This window comes from Zosterops lateralis (assembly GCF_965231275.1).
Source record: "Zosterops lateralis genome assembly, chromosome: 1".
NCBI classification, from domain to species: Eukaryota; Metazoa; Chordata; class Aves; order Passeriformes; family Zosteropidae; genus Zosterops; species Zosterops lateralis.
In genome coordinates, this window is record NC_139762.1 from 49,165,241 (window position 1) to 49,189,326 (window position 24,086).

The following is a 24,086-nucleotide window of genomic DNA, read 5'->3' on the forward strand; positions in this document are numbered from 1 at the left end:
AGTATGTCATTGCTTTTTATGTATCCCAGCAGACGGGAAGACTGATTTGATGTTATTAGAGTTGAAGCTCTTTAATCAATATTTTTCTGAAATGGTCCAGTGTTACAGCAGCTGTCATCCCATCAAAATGCCTGTGGCTATTCTGAGCAGAGTGATTATAAGCTTGAATAATTGTTGAGGTCAAAATTTTGAAGATCCTAACAGATTAAGATACTAAATTTTCTTCTGTTTCTTGTGCCATGTGAGTTTTGCTAACACATTGAAAGTTTCTCCACAGAATTCCAAAGTGGAGGATTAACTACCATCATTGCAGGGGCTTCAGTTGAGTTAATTGCTAAGAGAATCAGAGGGCAGTGGTACTTTGTGAACCATAAAAATCAGTTCTGTATGTCACATGGTCTTTTAAAAAACCTTAAAAGTGCTTTGGATTTTAATATATTTCTATAATCACAGGGAAATGGCAGGCAAGAAGAAAGAAGCCCAGATCCAGGTACAAATCCTAATTACTTAAACAACTTTAGAGGGAAATAGATGCTTTTTCTGCCTTTCTACAATGTCAAAATGTTAATTGATTTTGTTTCAGGCCATAATAAGTGACCAAAACCAGTGGAATGAAATGCTGCTGACAAAGGGTATAGTAGGTAATAACAGCTGATATTTTCTTTTTAAACTTTCATGGACATATGGTTCATATGGACATATGGTGCAGGTTCTCATATTTATATATTTTCTTTAATAGATACTCTACAAGACTGGTACCATATCTTTTAAAGAAAGGGTATATCAATGTATATTTATAAAGGTATATAATAGAGTCATTGAATCATAGAAATTCTTTCAGTTGGAAAATACTTTTAAGATCATGTATTACAATTATGAATACACATTATTTTATATGATAAATACTCATCAAAATCTTATTTATCTAAATTTTATTTTTATATACTGCTATACAACAATGCTTAGAAAATACCTTTTCAATATGGTATTCTCCATGGTAGGGAGTTGGAAGCTTCTGTGTGCAAAATCTTCAGACTAAGTAATTACTGCAGCATTCTAGAGAGTGCATATTCTATGATGTGCATTTTTCCCAATTTTCAGTTCACTTAGTCCAATAACAATGTCTCCTGTGTGTCCTAGGAACTGTTTTTTGGTAAAAAAACAAATCTGTAACGAGATCATATCTACAGAGGGATAGTAATAGGCAAAGGCTCAGGGAGGTGAAAATCCTGTAGAATAAAGGTCCAGATAAGAATGAAACGCAACAGTGGGAAAAGAGGAAGAGAAAATGAAAGGAAAAGGAGTATGAGAGAAAAGTTTCTATTTGGATTAACCATCTCAAGTAGTATTCTGAAGTAGGTTTGCAGCGTCAGAAGTAATTGAAATTAAATAGTACGTATCCACTAATGTATCCACTGAATCCATTGATGCATTCATGATACATTCATTGGCTGGAAGAAGACTGAAAGATCCATGTGAACAGCCTCCCCAACGCTGTTTCAACGACCCAAACATATATGTCTCATTTCATACGTTCCTCAAGTCATCTGTTTCTAATTCCAAACTATTCCATTTTAGTAATAGATGTGTATCAAGCTTGGTGTGGTCCTTGCAAAGCTGTGCAGAATTTATTTAGAAAACTAAAGCTCGACTTCAGTGAAGACAATCTGCTACATTTTGCCTCGGTAAGGCAAATCTTGTGTGTGACTGTATTTACATTTTCATTTAAATATATCTTCCGCTTTGCATATGCAGAACTTTCATTTTACTGTCCTTATACTGAGTTGCCATAATTTTGGCCTGGTTGCTTTCCTTGCATATGTCCTCAAAAGACTTTGTTTAAAAGTAGATTATAAATGGTAAGAAATATGTAAGAAGCTATAACGAAAAACCAGCTGATATCCCACAACTTTTGTTCTCCCTGATGAGATTGCAGAAATATTCCAAAGCCAGACTATATAACTTTTAGTTTTAGATCTCTGCACTATGGACGATAGCATTTAAAATTCTTATATAACTGAAAAACTGTTGCATCTTTTTTTTTGCAAATGTTACCTTGTATTTCATTTTTAACAGAATAAAACTGGAGAAATTAAAAAAAATCATAAAACTGTAGTAGTAAAAAATATATGTTTACACCAGCAGTACATATATATGAGTGAATTATATCTGATATTTAAAGTAGATAAATTTGTTTCACAGACTCAGTTTATCCAAGATGTTGGCCAAGTTCATCCTTTTTCATGTTAGTGAAAACTTCAAATTCCATTATGAAATAACTTTTCAGAAAAAACAATGATTTTCTTATCCATGAAAAAGGCAGGGAATTATGTTCCGAGGCTATCCCATGTACTTTCATATAGTTGACCACATTTCACAAAAAAATTAATACACTGGATATTCTCTTCCATCAAGACTACATGGGCTACTTCTTCATTTAGATATGTTATCATAACCTACATGAGAAAATAGTATCAAGAGAATATGTTTTTCCATGATTAATTGCTGTAATACAAAGGGAGGACAATTCCACATTTCCAAAACAATTCTTTCTTCATCACTATAAGGACTGTTGGTTGCATTTAAGATTGCAGTTTGAGTTTGCAACACCGAAAGTCTGTAAGAGTGGGGTTTTCCTCTGAGTAAAAAAGTTTCCTTTATATATGCATACACACTTATGTAAACAAATAATCTTTTTTGTCTGACTTCAGGCAGAGGCTGACAGCGTTGAAGCTCTGAAATCATTTAGGAATAGCTGTGAACCTGTGTTTCTTTTTAGTGTTGTAAGTACATCACATCAGTTTCTTTTAATGTGCTGCCTACTTCTGCCTTAACTTTCCAATATATTTTAAAATAGATGTGAAGCTGTATAAATCCTATCTTTACATTTTACATTAAGTAGGATGTACTATCTGATGTTGTTTGCTTGAGCTGTTCCTCATGCATGGATCAGGTGGTTCTCAAGCACATTTTTGTTGTGGCTGCTGCACATACAGCCACAGAAGTATTGTGGTAGTCATTGTTTTGGCAGTTAGTGAGAAATCCAGGTAAGTTTGCCTTACATGAAGTGCCTACATGTGGTTACACTGAAATGATTATTTTATGGACATTTTTCATCCTGGAAAGAGCGTTTACATTTCCTGGCATTATAAGATTTTTAAGATAACAAATAAAATTGTATTTTCACAGTTGAGGAACTGTAGTAATTAATCACATATTTATTATTATCACTGATGGACACAGAAAGCTGGTTCTCCTAGGACACAGTTATAGAGCACTGCTCACTTAAGAGAGGTGAGGTTTGTTTTAACTTGAGGATGCCAGGATTTGAATTTCCATAAGCAGGTATCAAAGATAATGATACTTTCAGGACAATTTCAGCTTTCAATCTGAATGCTTCCTAGACCTGTTAGCAGTATTTTTGCTCACCATTAGTTTCACTATTGTGCACCTAAATGTAGTAGAGAATGCACTGAAAAGTCACACACACACAGAGACAAAAAATTTGGAAAACTCCATGTTACAGAAATTAAGAACAAGAAAATCCATATTTGCATTTGCTTCCAACTGTATTATTAGTATTGAACCTAGAAACAAACATGGAAAATTTGGCAAAGAAGGAAGCAAGGGATTAAATGCACAGAAGTTCCATTCTGAAATAATAGATGCAAGTAGTAGCTTTGGTGTTCCCTTCAGTAGGCATAGGAAATGATCCTGTGGATGGAAAAAAATTAGCAAAAAATTCAAAACTTCAAGTATATGTGTAAATTAAGTGATGAAAACTCAACGGAAGTGTTATTTTCTCTTCAACAGCATGGTAAAATTCTTTCAATGGTGAAAGGTGTAAATGCTCCTCTCATAACTAAGATAGTAACAGATTTAGTGCAAGAAGAGAGGCAAATTGCAGCTGGAGAGAAGAAACGTACTGAGGTACTCACAATGCATATATATGTATTCTTATTACACTTACACGGTTTCTATAAATGTCTATGATAGCACTTAGATAATGTTTAATTTTTTGTATTTTTGTCCTAACAACAAAGTAATATATATTATAAGCTTTTTTTATTAGAAATCAAGTAAAACTATCTGGGTTCTAAGATACTTTTAAAGATCATCTAGTCCAACCCCTCCTGCCATAGGCAGTCTCACCTTTTACTATATCAGTTTGCTCAGAGCCATGGAGATTGCTCTGTACCTAATGAATCCAGTTTGCTGGACAAAAAACAAAGGCCATTCAACAGCTCAGTCTGACCTCAATAGCCTCAACTATGAAAGATCCCACAGCTGGAATTCACAGCAGTACCAGAGTTAATCCTCCCTTGTTGCTTGTTCTCCTCAGAACCCCCAAATTTCCATTATGGTACCTTATAAAAACTTAACAAATCTACAGGTTAGCCTAGAAATGTAAGAAATGGAGAGATGGACAAAATACCACTAGCTCATAAATGTTTTAGCTATCCTTTTTCTTTCAGGGCTAAGTATTTTTAATATATAACTTAGGAACTGTATCATGTGAAACAAAGACATGGGAAATAATCGTGTCTCATTGCTTGTTTTGTTAAAATGGAGAAGAAAGAACTCCACTCAGAGTAAAAAGAGCTTTTTAACAAACTGAATTCAGTTAAGGCAAATCAGACTGACCAAAGGTCCTTCATAGAATTGCTTGTTTTCCAGGGTAGCAAATCCATTCTTACATTAAGATAAATGTGTTGTAAAGATGTGATGGCTGTGTTTGGTGACTTCATTTTTGCACTCGTGGTGTACTTTTACTCCACTTCTCCATTAGGTAGAAGAACTCCTTTTTCCAGAAGGGTCTGCTGAGGAGGCTGTAGAGGAGGGTAAATATATTTGATTTATTTTAGAAATGTTAAGGGAAAGAAAGATAACAAATATCTTTCTATTAATAGTTGTCTATGTCTAGCACTAATAGATCTTCCTTTGGTAGAGTTAATGAAATGCTGTGATTGAGATTTCCTCTGTAAGGAATTAATTTATTGGACTGTCATCATCAATATTTTCACCCTCACACTGGGAACCTTCAGACTTTAGACAGCAGTGATATATGCCAGGGAATTTTCCTGTGTAAAGTTAAGGCCTGAAAGTCACTTCTACACAGTCCATGTGTGAACTGTGTACTTTGGTTAGGGTGGAATACTAAAATGGGGCTAACCTGAGAACTGGAAGAGTTAATCTGTGAAGAAATGGCATGCCTTCTATCTCAGATTACTCTTTCACTAGATTAGATTTAATAACAGCTTTATATAAGAACATAAATCAACAGTAGCAGGATAAGCTTCCAAAAAAATTGAAAAATAAGCACCATCCTGTTTAAAAGTCCTGTCTGGGATTTATCTCAGGTTTGTCATTAGCTGAGACCTACATCTTTTCTATTTTTATTGTTATCTGTGGCTACTGAATGTTCCTACTGTTTCATTCAGAGAATGCCATTCTACAACCCTGAGACGGAACAAACTCCTCTATTCCCTCCTTCCTCTCGATCTTGCTTTTTTTTCCCTGTGAGTGGCATTAGATCACAGTCATGTAATCTCATTATCTTACTCTTCATGTTTTGTTGGTTTTTTTAATTGTATGGTTCAACTGATATATTCCTGACTTGAGCTTTAGCCTATATTTTTTCCCATAAACCCTGTGAGACCTAGAAGTACAGTATTATAATTTAGCAATTATCTACACACTTCACACTAATGCCCAAAACCTAAACATGACAGAAAATCAGAAAATAGAGCTTTAGCTCAGGTTCAGCTTCAGGTTAGGGGATCTCTCAGATCCTGTGTTACACTAACATTTGGCAGAAATATTTTCCTTAACACGTGCAGTTGCTTAAGTGTTTCTAGTACTGGTATCAAGGAGTAGTCTGCTCTTTCCATTATCACTATCTTAAATTCTTCTACAGTTTTTGGGATCTGATTGAGTTACAGTCAAATGCCTAACTGTAAACTTCACGTTCAATAAAGATTATTCTCTTTATTTTGATGGATGTATTACTTAGCACATTATTTTTTCTCTTTTTCAGAAGTACTCACTTATTCTGTTGGAATTATAAAACCTGATGATGTCTTAGCAGGACGTGTAGAAGAAATTAAAAAGAAGGTAGAAAGAATTTTTAAATATTAATTCATTCTATTTATTTAAAAGGCATAATACCAAAATGTAAGGTTAAGTAGATCCTAATTTATGCCCAGACTTTGGAATTGAATCTGATAAAACTTTTCTGCTAAGGTTAATAAAAGCACAATAATTTTTACCTGAAATAATATGACATTCAAATTTTTATTATTGCTTTAATATTCTATGGCAGCAGAGGTTAGACATTAATTCATATTGCTTCTGTTACCAAAAAAAAAAAAAAAAAAAAAAAGAAAGAAAGAAAAGAACAAAAAAAAAGCCTTATAACAATATATATCAAGACCAAATGAGAAGAATTTTAAAAAGTGTTATGACAGGGACAGTGACATCTGCAGGAAAGTGAATCAGAGTGCTATATGCTGTTTCTGCAATTACTCTACCTTAGCTGGAAAGGAAGGAAGATCAGTAAAGGCAAAAAAACAAAAAAAAAAAAAAGGCAGCGCTTGAAAACAATTTAGCTGGAGCAGCTGCTACTTGGCTCATGAGGTGTGTTTTCCAACACTGGTTCCACCATCAGCCTTGTTGGGCAGGCTGAACACACTCAGCAGCACCACAGGGCTTTTAAAGAGCAGAGTGCTGGTACACAGGTCAATATCGGTGTATCATCAGTACTGGGGCTGGATACTGCCCCATATCAGTATATGGTACAAAACTCATATCAATGGACTGTGAACTTTGATGCAAGTCATGTGTGTGCATCACTCACAAATGCTTGCATTTGGTGCAGTAACCTGGCTCAAAACAGAAAATCATAAAGCAGATTTCATTTTGATTTATTTGCTGTCCCTAAAGCTGAGTAGTTTAGCCTAATACAACAACTGATAACAAGTGCATATTTATGTGACTACTTGGTTACAATTTAATTTATAATATCTTGCACGTTAACAACTCACAGTGATCCAAAGGAGTTTATTCAATGTGAAATAAAAGGGATTATTAGCTATTGAATGAATATACTACATACATTGAACTGCACTATATTTTTTCTCAAACATTTACTTAGGGGTATTGTAATCCCAAATTTAGTAAAGGGCTTTGAAAGGCTGGAAGTTCAGTTTAGGCAAAGATAGCAGTTATATTTTGAATATTTCAGAGAATTTAAAATTTAGGATGGCTTCCAAAACCAATCAATCTTTAGATTTACAATAACATATGATTTTGTATGTGTCCATTTTCAAATGCCCATGAGTAATAACTGAATAATTGCAGATTAAAAATGCAGGATTTGACGTTAAAGCAGATGAGGAGAGAATGCTTACTGAAGAGCAAATCAGAGAATTTTATGCCCGGAATAAAGAAGAGGTAAAAACAAACTAAAAAACTAAATGAAAGGAACAGGAAAAACATAATTGTTACCAGATGTGCTTGCAAAACTCCATATGGTAAATTTTAAGTATATTGAAGAACTGGATTAATGTACATAAAGAAAGAGATATTCTCTCTCTGTTTTCTTTCACTGACTCATATAAATATCACAATGCAGCAATCTAATATTCCACCCAATTTAAACTGACCTCCAATTAGGTTTAAACTGACCTCCAAAAGAATTTATTCTTTCTATTATCTAAATGTGCCTGATCCTTAGATGGATCTAAAAAGATAGAGCTAAATTTATACTACTATTTATCCAAATAAAATTATACTGATTTAAAAATGTGTTATGACAGGCCCAGTGACTTTTGTATGAAAGAAAATTAGAGTGTTGTATAGATTATTTCTGCAATTACTCGACCTTGGCTATTAGGTGCTGAAATGTGGCACAAACCCAAAATCCAACGTCATCTATGTGACAGTGTGTATCTATATTTTTTTTTTCCAGCCAGAAAATAAGTGATATTACATATTATATTTTTTATTTCTTTCCAGATTTTATCATGGGTTAGTTCTGGGAATAAATATGAGCACAGGCAGAAAGAGAAAGCATCTCAGCCCAAATCTATTTTTTTTTTTTTTTTTTTTTTTTTTTTTTTTTTTTTTTTGTGCCTTGTCCTATATTAGGGGACAAAAATAGCTAAAGACAGATATAAAGTTCAAGAAAATAATTAAATTAGGCTGTTCACCATTAAATGGCAGTGGTCTAGCAAACTAGCACCTGGATATGGTCATATTTTCCAGCAGTGTGATAACTAAAATTAACCCTTCAGAAGGATCTGAGACAAAAAGTGAAGTTGCTTAGCAAATATTTATACCTTCTGCTATGTGTGTAAGATAGACAGAGGCTGGAACTATAGGCAGACAAAAAGTTTGATATTATTAGAGGCAGCAATGGAAGGGTTTGCCTAATCTGAAGGAGAAGGTGGGAAGGCGTTCCTGTGGCATTCCAAATGAATAGGAGTGAGATGAGATGGCTCCTGCTAAGTCAGAGGGGAAAAAAAGAAAACCGATAGCAACCACTAGATGGCGGCACTCTGGTTTAGAAAGGAAGTAACAGGGACATCTTGTAAAAAACCACAAAGAGCTTGGTTTTAGCAAAGCTGGGTTGTAGGTTAGACAGAGGCAGTTTTGAAACAGAGGTAAATTCATCTTCACGGGAATAGCAGCCAAATTTGAGACTAGCTAAGTGTAGAGGTAGACATGGGAAGAACAAAAACAAACCATACAATGTTTGATATATCATAGAATCATAGAATCAACAGAATGCCTTGGGCTGGAAAGGACCTTAAAGATCACCTGGTTTCAAGGGCAGTGACACCTTCCACTAGAATAGGTTGCTCAGAGCCCCATCCAGCCTGGCCTTGAACACGGCTCCAGGGATGAGACGTCCACAACTTCTCTGGGCAACTTATTTTTATTCCTTACCACCTTCACAGTAAAGAATTTCTCGTGATCTAAATCTACTCTCTTTCAATGCAAAGCCATCCGCTCTTGTCATGTCACTACCTGCTCTTATAAATAGTCCCTCTCCATCTTTCTTGTAGGTTCCCTTCAGGTACTGGAAGGCTGCAATTAGGTGACGCCAGGGCCTTCTTTTCTGCAGGCCAAACAATCCCAATTCTCTCAGCCTTTCCTCATAGGAGAGCTGCTCCATCCCTCCAGTTGTCTTGGTGGCCTCTTCTGGACTCGCTCCAACAGGTCCATGTCCTTCCTGTGCTGGGACCCCAGAGCTGGATGCAGCACTGCAGGTGGGATCTCACCAGAGCAGAGCAGAGGGGCAGAATCCCTTCCCTCACCCTGCTGGCCACACTGCTTTGGATGCAGCCCAGGACACATTTGGCTTTCTGAGCTCCAAATGCACATTCCTGGCTCATGTCCAGCCTCTCATCCACCAGCACCCCCATGTCCTTCTCCCCAGGGCTGTTCTCAATCTGATCATCCCCCCAGCCTGTGCTGATACTGGGGGTTGTCCTGAGCCAGGTGTGGCACCTTGTGCTTGGTCTTGTCAATGCTCACTGCTCATGGGCCCCCTCCTTGTGCAGGTTCCTCTGGATGGCATCCTGTCCTTTGGCTGTGTCAGTTTGGTGCCATCTGCAAACTTGCTGTGGGTGCGCTCAACCCTTCACTTATACCATTAATGAAAAAACAGCACTGGTCCCCAATATGAACCCCAGAGGACACCAGTTGTCACTGATGTCCATGGAGACTCCAAGCTTCTTACCACTACCCTCTGGATGCAACTGTCCAACTGACTCCTTGTCTACCAAAACCATTTCTCTCCACTTCAGGGAGACAGATGTTGTAGGGTACCATGGCAAGGGCTTTACAGGAGTCCAGACAGATGACATCTGTAGCTCTTCCCTTGTACACAATGAAGTCGCTCCATTGTAGAAGGCCACGGGGTTGGTCAGGCAGGATTTGCCCTTGGTGAAGCTGTGCTGGCTGTCCCAAATCACTTGCTTGTCCTCCATGAGCCTTAGCACAGCTTCTAGGAGGATCTGTTCCATGATCTTCCCAGGCAGAGAAGGTGGGGCAGATAGGCCAGTAGTTCCTGGGGTCCTCCTTAATACCCTTTTAAAAGATGTATACAACGTTTCCCTATTTTTCAGTCATGTGGGACTGCACCATGACTTTTCAAATCTTGTGGAGAGTGGGAAACAACACTATTACACCATAGGAGATCCCTGCCAACATTAGGACAGAAGAATAATAAAACTGCTATGAACTATATGGTTCCAGAGAGCCCTATGCATATTGAGAAGCCAATTGTTTGGCATTCTTTAAGTTTAATTTTAAGCAGAAAAAAAATTTGGTTAAAACATATTGATTTCTTTGTGCACAGTGCGCAAAGTTATTCCTGATTTAATACTCCACAATCTTGTGGAATTCCTGGAGTCTGCCTTTTACAAGAGAGTGGAGACTCAAGGTGATAGACCTTCAGATTAAACTGGAAGCAAAAATCGTTTCTTTTTAATGATGAAGCTCCAGGAAGAAGATCCAGGACAGCCAAAATTAACAGCTACAGGTAGTTCTTCTAATATAAGCAAGACTACTTTTGAAGCCACCACAGTATAAAGATGCACTTTATGCATCATACTGAATATTTTTGTACTTCATCCTGTTTCTTCCGATTTATTCATCTTGGGAAATGGGTTAAGAATATGCATAGATATGAAGATAAATGAAAGAGAAAAGCAATGAACTGAAAGTATATATGTGAACATTTCATCCTTGTATTACTAAAGGAAAAAAAAAATAAAAAACTATCATATGAAATGACATGATGCTGACTGGTACAGATTTAGTCAAATATTTAAAAGGAGAACAGATAACTCCAAGAAAAAGGTGACGTACAAAAAAATTAAAAGCCCAACTACAAGCTTCAAAAGTTGTGGTTTTTTCTGATGGAAATGTACGTTTTATAGGATTAAAAGTTGAAACTGAAGTGAAAAGCACATATCAAAGCACATGAAAGGGAAAGCCTACAAATGTCTTGCAAACAGCTCAGTGTTCTATATTTATAGACAACTACATGACTTTTAGTTTCAAAAATTATTCATGGAACTGTATTGCGGTTTCTTATGTTACACTACATGCTGTACTACAGGCATAGCTAGTGATCACTTTGAATTTCTTGATAATTTTCTTCATTCTTATAATTTGCATTTTAACCTGGAAGAACATCTAGTACTTGTTTAAAGTAGTTACATTACTTTCTTTATCTCAATTTACTTTTTTTAGACACTTGGTAATGTCTCAAATGATTGATAAAAAAATTTCCCAAACAGTCTATCAGAGTTCTGAGGAATGCATGTGAATGCCAGTTTGGAACAGGAATGCATGAGTTACTTTAAAAGCATAATTCTCTTATTTCTGATAACAAACTCAGAGTTCCTGCAATTCATCGGGGCGGGAATTATGTTTTTTAGCCTGACTTTGACGCATTTGTTCAATTCATGATGACTGGACCATGCCATGTTTTGATAATCACAAAAAAAGAACCAACTGGTGCTATTCCTCATTGGAAAGAACTACAGAAAACAAGTGGCACTGCTGAGCCTGAGAAGACAGCCAAGTAAGTGCCAGTGAAAATGTGTATCTGTGATTCAGTCAAAGTGTTCAAAGCACACCATAAACCAGGGCATGTTCTACAGACACAGATGTGCCCATGTGTGCAGGTCCAGGGAGCAGGTAGAGTTCGTCGCCTGGTCCTTCACAGGACCACCACTAGAGATGCAACCCCAGTTCTCTTGGGAATTGAGAAATTCCTTGCTTCCTAGTTAAAGATGACAAGCCAAGGTCATTGATGTCTTTGAACTCATCTTCAGTGGGTTCTCTGAACAACAGGAACAATGATACACTTCAAAGCTGATGTAGTCCTTGGAATTCTAGTTCACCCATGCCAGGAGACTCCCTGCACTGCTGACTGAAGGTTGCGCTCTTTCCCATGTTTACCCCTGTGTTTCTTGGGAAGCTGTAGGTATGGCCCAGGGCAGACCAGGGCACACCTGGGGTATGCTCTTCTCCCTGGGAACACTGTAAAAGCCAGCAGAGAAGGGGAAGGGTTTGTGTCCCCACCCTGCTTCAAGATATCAAAAAATTTCTAAGGATTAGCTGTTCACAACCACGGTATCTTGAGATGTGTGTTTTTCTTCTATGCCAAGGGTTTGTAGGGAATTTTAAGAATGACAGTTGTATACACAGCCTCAGAAAATAGAGTAGTCACAAAAATTCAAATATCGTATCAGGTATTATCTTTAGACAAGACATTTACTTAAAGCAACAAGAGCTTAAATACTTCATCCGAAAATGAATTTGTTATAGTAATTTACATTTTTCTCAGTGCCTGCTACATCCCTTTCTGCATTACTTTAGTACAGCTGTGGAATTCTGCATTTTCTACAAGTGGCCAAGAGGGACTTTATTGACACAGCTAAACAAACAGGCAAGAAGAAACAATGAGAAGTGTCTCTGTTATCAACAACTCTGTAGTGGTAGCATTTTAATGATCACACTGTACATGAATTAAGCACAAGACTTCTATTGATCATTCATTATACACTGTACACTTGTCAATAGTAATGCTGTCTCATGAAACAGAGAAACTATTTTGGATAAGCTAGAGGGGAATTGTTAAAGCAGCCTGGCTGAGATTTCTCCTTCAGAGCACATGATCAGGCACTTTTTGAGAAGATTAATAATTCTCTTCTCAGAAATGTTACTATACTCGTGAATCTGAAGATAATAAAAACTTAGTTTTGCATTCTATTCTTATGTTTCACTAAATTTTAAGAAAGTATGTCTTCAAAAAGTCAGCTTGTTAAAACTAAGCAGTGACTTAAATACTGTATTATATGTTTCATCAGGTTGCCAGGACTCACAAAACCTGAGAGTCTAGAAAATATATGTGATGTGCAAGACAGTGTTGAAGATGCCAGCAGACAGCTTGCCTTCTTTTTCCCAAATTATCATGCAAGTGAGGTAGAACATAACACTGAAAGGACTTTGGCCATAATTAGACCTAGTCTCTTGAAGGAAAAGCGAGGTAAGTGTTAATAACTGTATTTTCTATCAAGGCTATATAAATACTCTCAATTTTGAATTATAAATTCTAACTCAAATAATGAAACTTTTTTAGGTTATACTATCTCTCCAGCATTAGGCCAGCAGTAATCTTTGTCTGGAATGAAATTAAGAGGTTGTTTTTCATATATTGAGAATGCAAATGTCAATGTTATTTTGTTCCTTTGGTTAATTTTTCAAGAAATTCTGTAGATGGAATATTACTAGAAGACCTCTCAGAGAAGCTTGTATTTTCAAATATAGTACAGGGGACTGGATTTCTCACCACAATAAAGTAGCTGATATTCTTGAATAGCAGGCTCAAGATAGATCAGTGGCAAGGGGGGAAATATCCAGCCAAAGATGTTCTATGCTGCATGAGACAGTGCTGCTCAAAGGCAGTTCAAAATAGACACCATTTTTACAGATTAAATTTAAAAAATCTACCTCATTACATGAAGCTTCCTTCAAACAAGTCTACTTTTCTTCTCAGTCATATATTTACATTTCTTCCTATATTTCAGATAGTATTTTTTATTTCTATCTTGAAAATCCCTGTACTTGAGCAAATTCATGTGCAGAGAGCAGAAAGACTACAATTTTGATCTTTCCTTGTGAATTTATTTTCCTTATGGTTGTCTAGCATGTTGCTTATAGCAGCAGTTCTGTAGTTCATGTAATTACACATTAATTTTGTAGGTAATTTTGACTTGTGCCAAATACTGCTTACTTACCCATGTGGTCTTGTAAAACTTCATTAAATAAACATTTCACCTATTCAAATTTCTTAGACCTTCTTTAGCTGGTAGTAACATATCATATTTCTCAGTCAGGAATTCCTACTGAGGTTTTTTTTAAGCAAGAGAAAGTCTAAAGACAACGAGGATCTGTTTTCTGAGTGTCCAGGAAATTAGTGATGCCTCCTAGCAGTTGCTTTAAATTAGTTTCCTATTCTTCAATTAGGAAACAAATTTCACCCATAAAAAATTTAACATTGTCATTGAAAAGTCCATGACATTTCTCTACAAGTGTGCAAATGAATGAATGGATGGCAATTTAGCATTATTTCAATATATTTAACAGAGTCCGTCCTGCAAACGATAAAGGATTATGGTTTCCAAATAGCAATGCAGAAAGAAATAATTCTATCTGAGGAACAGGTGCGTCTGTTTTACAAAGAGCATGTAGATCAAGACTACTTCCCAGTCCTTCTAGAGCAAATGACCAGGTACATTCGATGAAAGGAGAATGTAAATCTGCAGAATCTATATAGAATCGATAAGACTGAATTTTTCACATTAAATAATTATGGAATCATAGACTCACAGAATGGTTTGGGCTGAAAGGAATCATTATTGCCCATCTAGTTCCAACCCTCTGCCATAGGCAGGGACACTTTCCACCTGAATAAGTTGCTCAGAGTCCCATCCAAGCTGGTGTTGAACACTTCCTGGATAATACACGGCTGCAAGATACACTTGTATAAAAGTTTAGTAAAAGACAAAACAGGAACAGATAACTGCAGATAATGCAATAATTTCCAAGCACAACAAATAAAAAAAATCAAGCTTTTAAAAGTTACTAGCTACTCCATATTGCTGTATGTATGATGTCTCAGTGGTGAAGTCCACTGATTTGAGTGAAAACAGTCTACGTCTGCTCTGAAAAGGCTGCATTTAGGTTATATGTAGGAGAGCTCTGAAATCTTCAACCAGGCTGTGTGCTGGATACCTTGGGGTATATGCATGTTTGAATATTCCCTTCATATGAAATTATGACATGGCTGGGGCATGATCAGTCTTTCTATGTCTTGCCATTGTGACAAAACACATTTTGCAATTTATATTCATATTTAAGCCCCATAAGGTTTCATCAGCCTGTACCTGTTTAAACAATCAGTTCAGTTTTAAGGTCCTCCAATAATGTGGCTCATTTTCCTATTCAGGGCTGTATATAATCAAATTACTCTTTAAAAGTTCAAAGAATTAAATTTATTTTTTTAATGTTACTTTTTCCCTTGTATAGTGGTCCAACTCTTGTATTGGCTCTAACACGAGAAAATGCTGTATCACACTGGAGACGTTTACTAGGCCCAAAGGTTCTTGAAGAGGCTAAGGAAAATCCAGAGAGGTAATTGTCACAGAAGTAAATCATCATCCACAGCTTGCAACCTACTTTCACATTCCTCATCTCATTCACATTCCAACTAGTGTAACTATAGTGCCATCATCTGGAAACAGATATGCATTTCTGCAGTTTTCTTGGAAGTAGCAGTGTATTACACATAGGAATTGCAGCATTTTTTGAGATATAATGGCTGCTTATTAAATAAAATTAAAATTAACATTAAAATTAAAAGCTGAGTTTTGAAAAGTGTAATGAAATGAAAGGGGAACTCTTGAGTCAGACAAAAAAATCTTGGTAATACCTATTCTTAATAGTGGGGTGGGGGTCTTGAAATACCACCATTATTTTTTTCTTGAAATACCACTAAGATTTTCTTGTAGCTTATTGAAAACTTTGCATCAGCAGAATATTTTCCTTAGTTCTGCCTGCTTATCACATTGCTCTAGGAAACTGCAATGGCATCATCTTACCTGCTGCTGACACAAGTGGCATGTCATTAAGAAATAAGTGGTATCTCTTGGAAATGTAAAAACATGACTCTTGGAAGGGAGGGTGTTCATGTTTTTGATTTTCAGATCAACACTAATTTATATCCCCTGAGTGAAGACTAATTATAGTTCAGAGCTCAAAATGCCTATGCTTTTAAGTAACCTTACTCTTTTAATGATTCTTAGTTTGCGTGCACAGTATGCGGTTGAAAATGTACCTATCAATCAGCTGCATGGCAGTTCTTCAGTTAGAGATGCTCAGAAGGAACTAGAGTTCTTCTTCCCTGAGGAACAAACCCTTGCTTTAATCAAACCTGATGCTGTTAAGACTCATAAAGGTGAGGGATTTAAAAAGTACGGGCTATATCTAGTGATGTAACCATTTCTACAAAAGATTAGCGATGCACAAGGCAGTAAATCACATCAAATGCATTCTTCTGATTCTCTGAAGTACACTTTCTGTGCAGAGAAATGCTTTTACACAGCTTGCATAATTCAGATCGAGATCTCAAATGTGACATTTCTTTTGCTAAAGCGGCCTATATGTCTTTCTTCACTAGAATAGTGGTGAATTGAAGATATAGAGTTCCTAGCTATGTTAAACTGTTTAAGGGCCAGGCACTTCTGTAGACTACCTGCCCAGCATCTTTATTAGTCAAAGGAGAGATACTTGCCAAAATTGTATTACTTATTTCAGACAGGTATCTCTACTGACTCAAAAGGGGTCATTGCTCAGTTAAATGTATTTCCATCCTTGGTTTAACTTACTGTTAGTCTAAGGGAATAAGGAGAAAAAAATCAAAATAAAAAGAGCACTATGTGCAATTCAGAACCTTGCCCTAAGGATGTTTGCTGCCACTCTCTAAAAGTCCTCTACCTAGACCCACTATTTAACATCATTCTATTCTGTCTAATTAATCATTGGCTTTTGTGAGTTAATTTTCCCCTTTTGTGACAATCCATATTGATTTTGGTTGGCCAGCTGATGTTTGACACAGCATTACAACTACAGTCCACGTTCTGTTCAATGTGAGAAATAACAGTGAATGCTATTGGCATAATTAATTAAAATCTGGGTTTGATACTTGCATCAAGATGGATAATACAGCGACACTGGTTTCTGACTGTTTTAGAGGACTGTTGAAGTGTTTCATATGTTGTCCATATTTGGTTTGATACTGTGACAAAAATTCTAATAGCTATTGGTGATTTTTTTAGAAAAAGGCATCTAGTATTTTCTGAAACTTCTAAAGTTTGGGTATATGGGATTTGCATTTTTTGCATCTAAACCATTTCAATCAAAAATGATGTTGTTTGTTATTCTCCTAGATGAAATTATACAAAAAGTTAAAGATGCTGGATTTAGCATCTCAAAGGTAAAAGAACAAGCTTTAACTCGTGAAATGGCTGCACAGTTTTACAAGGATCACGAAGGAAAACCCTTTTTTGAACAGTTGGTGAATTGTATGACACAGTAAGTGTCTTGGTTTACAGTACTGAGGTATGTAAGTAGACATCACACTTTCTACAGTGCCAACAAAACGTGCTACACCACAACTGGTGCAAGGATTTTACAACCCGTCACTCTTTCTGGCAGGTTTAGTGGCTTCTAGCATAGAATACTCTTCCTTCAAATGGGAGATTTACAATTCTTTTCAAACTTATGGGTAGTTTTATTTGGGATTTTATTTCCCTAAAAAGGAACTGCTTTCCAATGTGATCCCTTTTTCTCCTCATCCAGGACAAATATCTTCCTCATGATATTGTTAGTATAGCTGATAAAAACCAGTATGTACTGTCTTGCTTCAGAAATTATTGGGTGAGAATGTCTTTTGGACAAGAAGTCAAAATCCAAATATCTGATCATCATAATCTCTTTGGCTTTCAAATATGGGATTTTTCCTTAAACAAAATATGAAGAAACAAAATTTAATATTTAGGCAGCTTAAGAAAATTAAGATAGTTCAATGCTTAATATAACCAACTCTTCATGGTACCTCTGATCATTAGAGCTAAGTCTGCATCTCAAAAATATCAGAATAGTGTAAGATCTTCCTTATATTGATTTTACAGGGGTCCATCAGTGATAATGGTCTTATCAAAGGAAAATGCTGTGGAAGAGTGGAGGAAGCTAATGGGTCCACCTGATCCAGAAGAGGCAAAGAGGACCTGTCCTGAATCAATTCGGGCTCAGTTTGCACAAGATATTTTGTCTAATGCCGTTCATGGATCATCAAATGTAGAACATGCAGAGAGAAGCATTAAGTTCGTATTTGGAGAGCTGGATGCAGACTAAACAATTAAGATACAGTCTCTGAAAATTGATATCCATGTAATTAGATGTATTTGTCTACCCAACGACTATATTTAAGACTACATAAACACATTTAGTTTTCTCCATACTCCACCCAATTTTAGTTGGGCAGTTTTTGTTAGCAGCTTTTCCATATTACAAAACATATTGATGTAACAAGTAGCACTTGCTAGGAGTTTGACATTCGTAATGGTTTCTTTGTGTATGCTTAGGAGAAGCTTTGTCTATTATCATTTTAACAGATTTATGCCTTTCCAATAGTTCCAGGATTCTGAAGTGTTTTGTGTATTGCTACCTTAAAAAGGAAGGACAAGGGTCAAAGAAGGTGATTAAAACACTATCAATGGCATATCCACGTACCATATCTGTATCATCCATCCATCACTTTATCTGTGATGTAGATTGAGTTCTGCAATTCCAAATGTGAGCCAAATGGGGCTCATGGGCCCACTGGCCAACTGTATATGTGTGCATCCCTGGTGAAACTGCTCTGGCTTATTAAGGTCTATTGGTTCCCTCAGAGTTTTGAAAAACTTTTGCATTGTTTATTTATCCTTTTCCTAAATATCTTCTAATAATTATTGTCACAGGTAGCATAATAAACTAAAAGGTCCTTTTCAGTTCACTTACTTCATTTACTTAATTCAAATATATCAGAGGAACTAAAACATAAAGGCAGCTCTTACATAACAGAGCTGCCTTAACGTGTACCTCCTTGCCAAACTAGAGAGTTCATATCCTGTCCAGTCTAACTTGGCTGGCCTTCATGAAGAACACAAATATTATTCTGGAGCTGATGTATTCTCACTTTTCCTCTCTGAGTCTGTTGAAGGTTGAGATTTTATAGAATGGTATTTACTTAAAGCAATTTACTTACATTGTTGATTTTAAGTGTGAAGTCTAGAAAGAATGAGGACCATCTCATACTTTCTTTGTTGTTCCTATTGTATTTAATACAACTAGCTGCTATAAAGAGCTTCCTAACAAATATTTCTGTTATGATGGGGCATTTGTTATTATAGACATTCCTCCAGCAGAAGTTGGACTGAGCATTCTCCTGGTGGCCCATTTTCACCTACAGCTGCTTTACTGCCACAAACTCAGCTTGAGGTTCACTAGCCTGTAGGAGGTTGTAATTAGTGCAGATTTATATGTCACCTCAGTGAGGTGAGTTCTGAGAAACATACTTCAGGATTGCTGTATGTTCTTTGGCTTCTTTTTTAGTTCAAAAACTCATTAAAACTGTTCATCCTGGCATTATTTAAGCACTCTGGGTCTTTTGGGTCCTGGCACACTGTACTTTAAACAAAAAGCAGCCTCAGGAAAGAGTAGATTGCTTGATTTCACATACATCAATTCAGTTCATTTCCTCAGACCTTTTCTGGAGTTAATGGCTTCTCAACCAGTGGGACAAATACAAAGTTGAAAATTTAGGTGGGTTTATTTTTTGACAGGAGCAGAAATGTTGAAAACAACAAAATGCTTTTATGTCTTATTAAGAGTCCATAACATGGCTGGTGGAACCTCATAATCAAACAGCTTGATAAGTATCATACAGGGGTTATGAATACTGTGAATCACTTACTGCTCTGGTCTGAGAAATTTCAGTTTGCTATGGGGTACCATAAGTTCTGCCTTTGCCTATTTAAGTATGAAAAAAATTTGTATACTGAGTTATTGCTCTAGCTTAACCATTATCCTTCATATTGTATCACATGATTCTTAAACAATACAACATTTTTGTCAGTTTGGTTTAATTATTGGATGTTGAAGGATTTTGTCTATTTGGGGTTCCATATTCATGTGTGTCAATTACAGTCCCTGCTTTGTGCTTGAACCCAGTAGATTCCATTGAAATATTATGCATGGATCTATGACAGTTTTTTCTACATTTTGCCTCAGTATCCAAACCCAAATTGAAACATGGCAACATTTCATTTATTAATGCTCATCTTCTCCTAAGTATGTTCTTGATCTTAAAGTTGTCTGACAGCTTTGAAAAGGAGAAATTTAACAGATACATCTTAAAATACCAAACATAACTGTTTCATTCAGATGATGAAGAGATTCAGATTTGCAAAGCTTTTATATCTTTGAGAAACGGACTTTTTTACAATTATCAAAATATGCATTCAAAAGAATGGCAATCAAAATACTGTCAGTATTTTAAGAGATTGCTTTGTCTCTTTAAAAGTTTAACGCACCCCATAGATATTGCACACATTATTTATACTGCCATCCACTATTCTTTGAAATTTATATTACTGTGACATTGATATGGATGCAATTTTTAAGAATTTACACGTTTCTGGTGGGATCAGCAATCATTTGACTTATAGAGTCAGGAGGACTCCATTACAACATAAACTCCATGGAGTCTCACAGATTAAAATCTTCCTGCAATTAAATTTACACAAAACTGCTGCATATAAAACTTACAGAAAGTATGACTGTGTCAGTTTATCTCATATCTAAATGCCAGTTCAAAAGAGAATTTGGCCTTTACGACTGTTTATTTAGAAAACATCTTGTAGTTCATCATAGAATTAGGTGGTGCAAAGACTTGATTATAATTCTTCCAAGACTAACAAAAGATAACATAATTATTCTTCTGATTTTTGTCCCAGCAGGAGAGAAATGGAACCACAGGGCATGTTTATTTGTACCACAGACCACATTATTTCCTTGTTTAGGAACTTAAATGAAATCATAACCTGACACTAAAGACTATATTAAAGATCTGTTTCAGTTTAGAATGATAAACAAGAGGGTTATAAATCTCAAAATACTGTTTTAGAAGAATACTATGGCTGATTGTACTGAGTTTTTGTACTAAATTGCTACATAAAAAAATAAGACAAGTTGAGAAAAAGCTTTTTTTCGCTGCCAAGAAGATGGAGTCAATCAGTTTGTGGCTCTGTACCACTGTACTGTTTTTCCTTTACTCTCACTGCTGAATGAACTACACTGGCAAGTCAGACCTTGCAAATATCTATTCAGTTTATCCACAGTTCTTTGTGAAGGAATGATCAGCTTTCTGTTTACCTTGCTCAGAAAATACATACTGAAGTTCTCTGAGTATCTACAAACAATAAAGTTCTCATCACATTGTAACCACAAGAAATCAAAATGCTTAGAGTGTTCTGTGTCGGCATCTCTTGGTTACTCTGATACAACCATTAACCTTCTATCTGGATGTAGACTGCCTGATATATTTAAGGTACTTTGGGGCTTGATCTTAATATTCCCATCTAGAGAAAAGGAGTGTTGTACTCCCTTACTTTATGCTCATTTCCATAGTGGTTTATCCACAAGCCTTTTGGCAGCAGCCTGAGCCAATTTAATATTGATAGATTACCTGGAAGCCCTCAATGTTACTGTATATCCAATAAGCAAATCTGAAATGTTGTTTTACATTCCAATAAGGCTGTTTTTTAATTGCAGAGATGTTATATGAAATATAGTGTCAGCAGTTGAAATTTGCTGCAATTTTTCTGGAAAGCCTTGGCTAGCTCTATCAGAAGTAATGCACTTCTATAGAAATTAATGACTTACAAATTATTGGGGGGTGGAGGTATTTATAAGTGGAAACATAATTTTGAATGTTTGTTGACCCATATTGATGGATTATGTTTGTTTACAAAATTAATTGTAGCTGATGTAGTTTACCAGAAAAATCTGGTTGAGGAAAGGTTTTCAGATGTGCATTTACATTCAAGTGCTAAGCACAACCAAAAAGCATGTGTCAGTTGTGCATAATTGAAGTAAATATTTTTTCAGGTTTCATTCATTTGGAATGTAAGTTACAATTCTGGATGAAAGAATTTAAGAGCTGTTTGAGTATTTTGGACAGGAAAATCTTCTTTTTATTTGCTTGGGAAGTATTTCTCAGTCATATGCATTGACTGGACGAAAGTTGCAACACTGAATTGAAGTGACCGGGTCATTCAGGTCTTGTTGGAGGGGGGTTTACGGGCTTTTTAAAAATGTGTTTCATAAAAGAGTTCTGATTTGCATTTACAGTGAGCTTCTAAAATGCTGCCAATCATTCACAATTAGAGTAAATATTTTTTCAGGTTTCATTCTTTTGGAACTGAGGTTAGAACATTCAATGAAAATACCGAATGGCACTTCTAACTAAACTGGGCACATGTGCGTGGGAGGTAGTAAGAAACTCACTAGAAGCATATGTTTGGTGTTCCAGGCAATTTTTATTTTATATTAAAAAAAAAGCCAAGCCCCTCAGTAAGAAGGCAGCTACAACACTGAGAAAAAAAAAAAAAACATTTAACCCTTCAAGAATTTGGCCTGTTAATTTTTCATCTTTAAGTAGTTACAGTAATTACATTCATCCATCAGCAATCTATTTGCCCCCCTCTGCTGAATTGAGGTTTCGTGACTCCAGTGATGGAGTGTACTAGCACAGCAATGGCTACACCTGGCCATCCATGGATGTGCATGAAAAGAGGTGAGTCTGATCTTTTGCCACATGCCAGGGAACAGAGGTGGGGACTGGACCCTCTGGGAAAGAATTCGCCTGTTCAAACAGCTCCTAACTGCTCCAACACCTATTTCATGCCAAGCAAAGAGAGGGGAAGCTGGAAGGTGCAGATGTTCTGGGTCTGGATTCAGCTGGCAGCTGATGTCACAAGGAGATAACAATTGTAGGAGATTTTCAAAATGGAATTACTTGCATTAGTGCTGAATTGGGTTGACCCTTCTTAAAGTATAGGAAAAAAGTGGGTTTGGAAAAAAAACCACATTACCTTATCAGTTTATCCCTTAAATGTCTGTTCTTTCAATTATGATATCCCCGGCTTTTTTTTGGATTGCCTTTCCTTCTTCCATATTTTTACCATATCAGATTGAAAGTTAATCAGCATAGAGTATACATAAAAATGTTAAGGAGTTTGGAAACACCTGGCTTGGTGCATCCATGTCTGTTCCAGCAATGGTCAGTCTAATGACAGCAACTTGGAGAAGGAATGGTGACAGTTCTCTGTAGAAAATTATTTGTATGCTTTTTCCTCTGACAAAATGACAAAAAAGTTTGATTTTTAACAGTTGCAAGAAAAAATGTGATGTTGCTGTGGAGTCTAGGTAGCTGTTCTAAGAGTTTCATTTAACAAACACCACATTTGACTATGTTCACAATAAAATTTCTTTATATGATATATCACTACTTCAGTATTTGTTATTTCAACAGCACATTGATGGGACTGTTGCTCATTCTTTAATGGCTAACCATAAATTCATTTATTGGGGTATTTTAAGTTGGGATCAATAGGTAATCAAAGCTTAAGAACTCCTGCTACAGAATACACAAAACTATTTAAGAAGTTTTCCAATCATACTGATCTTTTAGATCATGCTTACTTAAGTCAGCATTTTCAAACTCACCTAAATTAGTCACCTGCAAGTGATATTCTGTCTCCTTTGGTTTCCATTCCAGTTTTTCCATTTCACAGAACATGATTAAGGTTCCACATATAGGCTGTATTTAAGCACCTAAGCTTGAAGTCTGTTTGTTTACGCATGTCAAACACATAATTCCTACTAAAGTAAATAGATGCTATATATATGCTCAGCATTCCTGGCACCTGGAATGAATTTTAGATCTAATTCTGCAGGTGTTCCATGTTAACAAAATACTGCACCTGCCCAGAATTACCAGTAGGGCTACACTCAACTGATGACCTTTGTATATTTTAACCAGTTGCTCAAAGCTCAACAATGACAATATAGGTCGTTTTTTCTCCCCATGAACTATTCTATATGCTATCAGCCCATTTTCTTGGAACACATCGGTCCGTTTGTTTTAAACATTGTAACTTGGCATCTATATCTCAAATTTGCTTGAGCAAATTACCAAGTATATAACTGCTGCTACCAAAATCACTTCAGCACAATCTATTGTGAATTTCACACATGCGAATTTCATTGGAATTCTTGTCATAGCAAAGATCAACATACTGACATGACCAATTGTTACTCCTTATGATAATCTACACAGAACTCTTATTTTTTCTTTTGATGTAGAACTTCTCTATTATAAAAATCCTCATTTTACC

General features: G+C 36.1%; 1 protein-coding gene across 1 annotated transcript; it reads left to right on the top strand.

Annotated features, from left to right (window-relative positions):
- Positions 1–457: 457 nt before the first annotated feature.
- NME8 (NME/NM23 family member 8) lies at positions 458–17,997 on the top strand (the record flags this gene model as incomplete). Its single annotated transcript, XM_083884899.1, has 15 exons — positions 458–490; positions 584–641; positions 1,579–1,685; positions 2,712–2,783; positions 3,814–3,930; positions 4,790–4,841; positions 6,038–6,114; positions 7,360–7,452; positions 11,454–11,599; positions 12,891–13,069; positions 14,170–14,314; positions 15,112–15,216; positions 15,888–16,039; positions 17,031–17,175; positions 17,775–17,997. 15 exons carry the CDS (start codon positions 458–460, stop codon positions 17,995–17,997), a joined length of 1,704 nt encoding a protein of 567 aa, XP_083741025.1.
- Between the last annotated feature and the right edge of the window lie 6,089 nt (positions 17,998–24,086).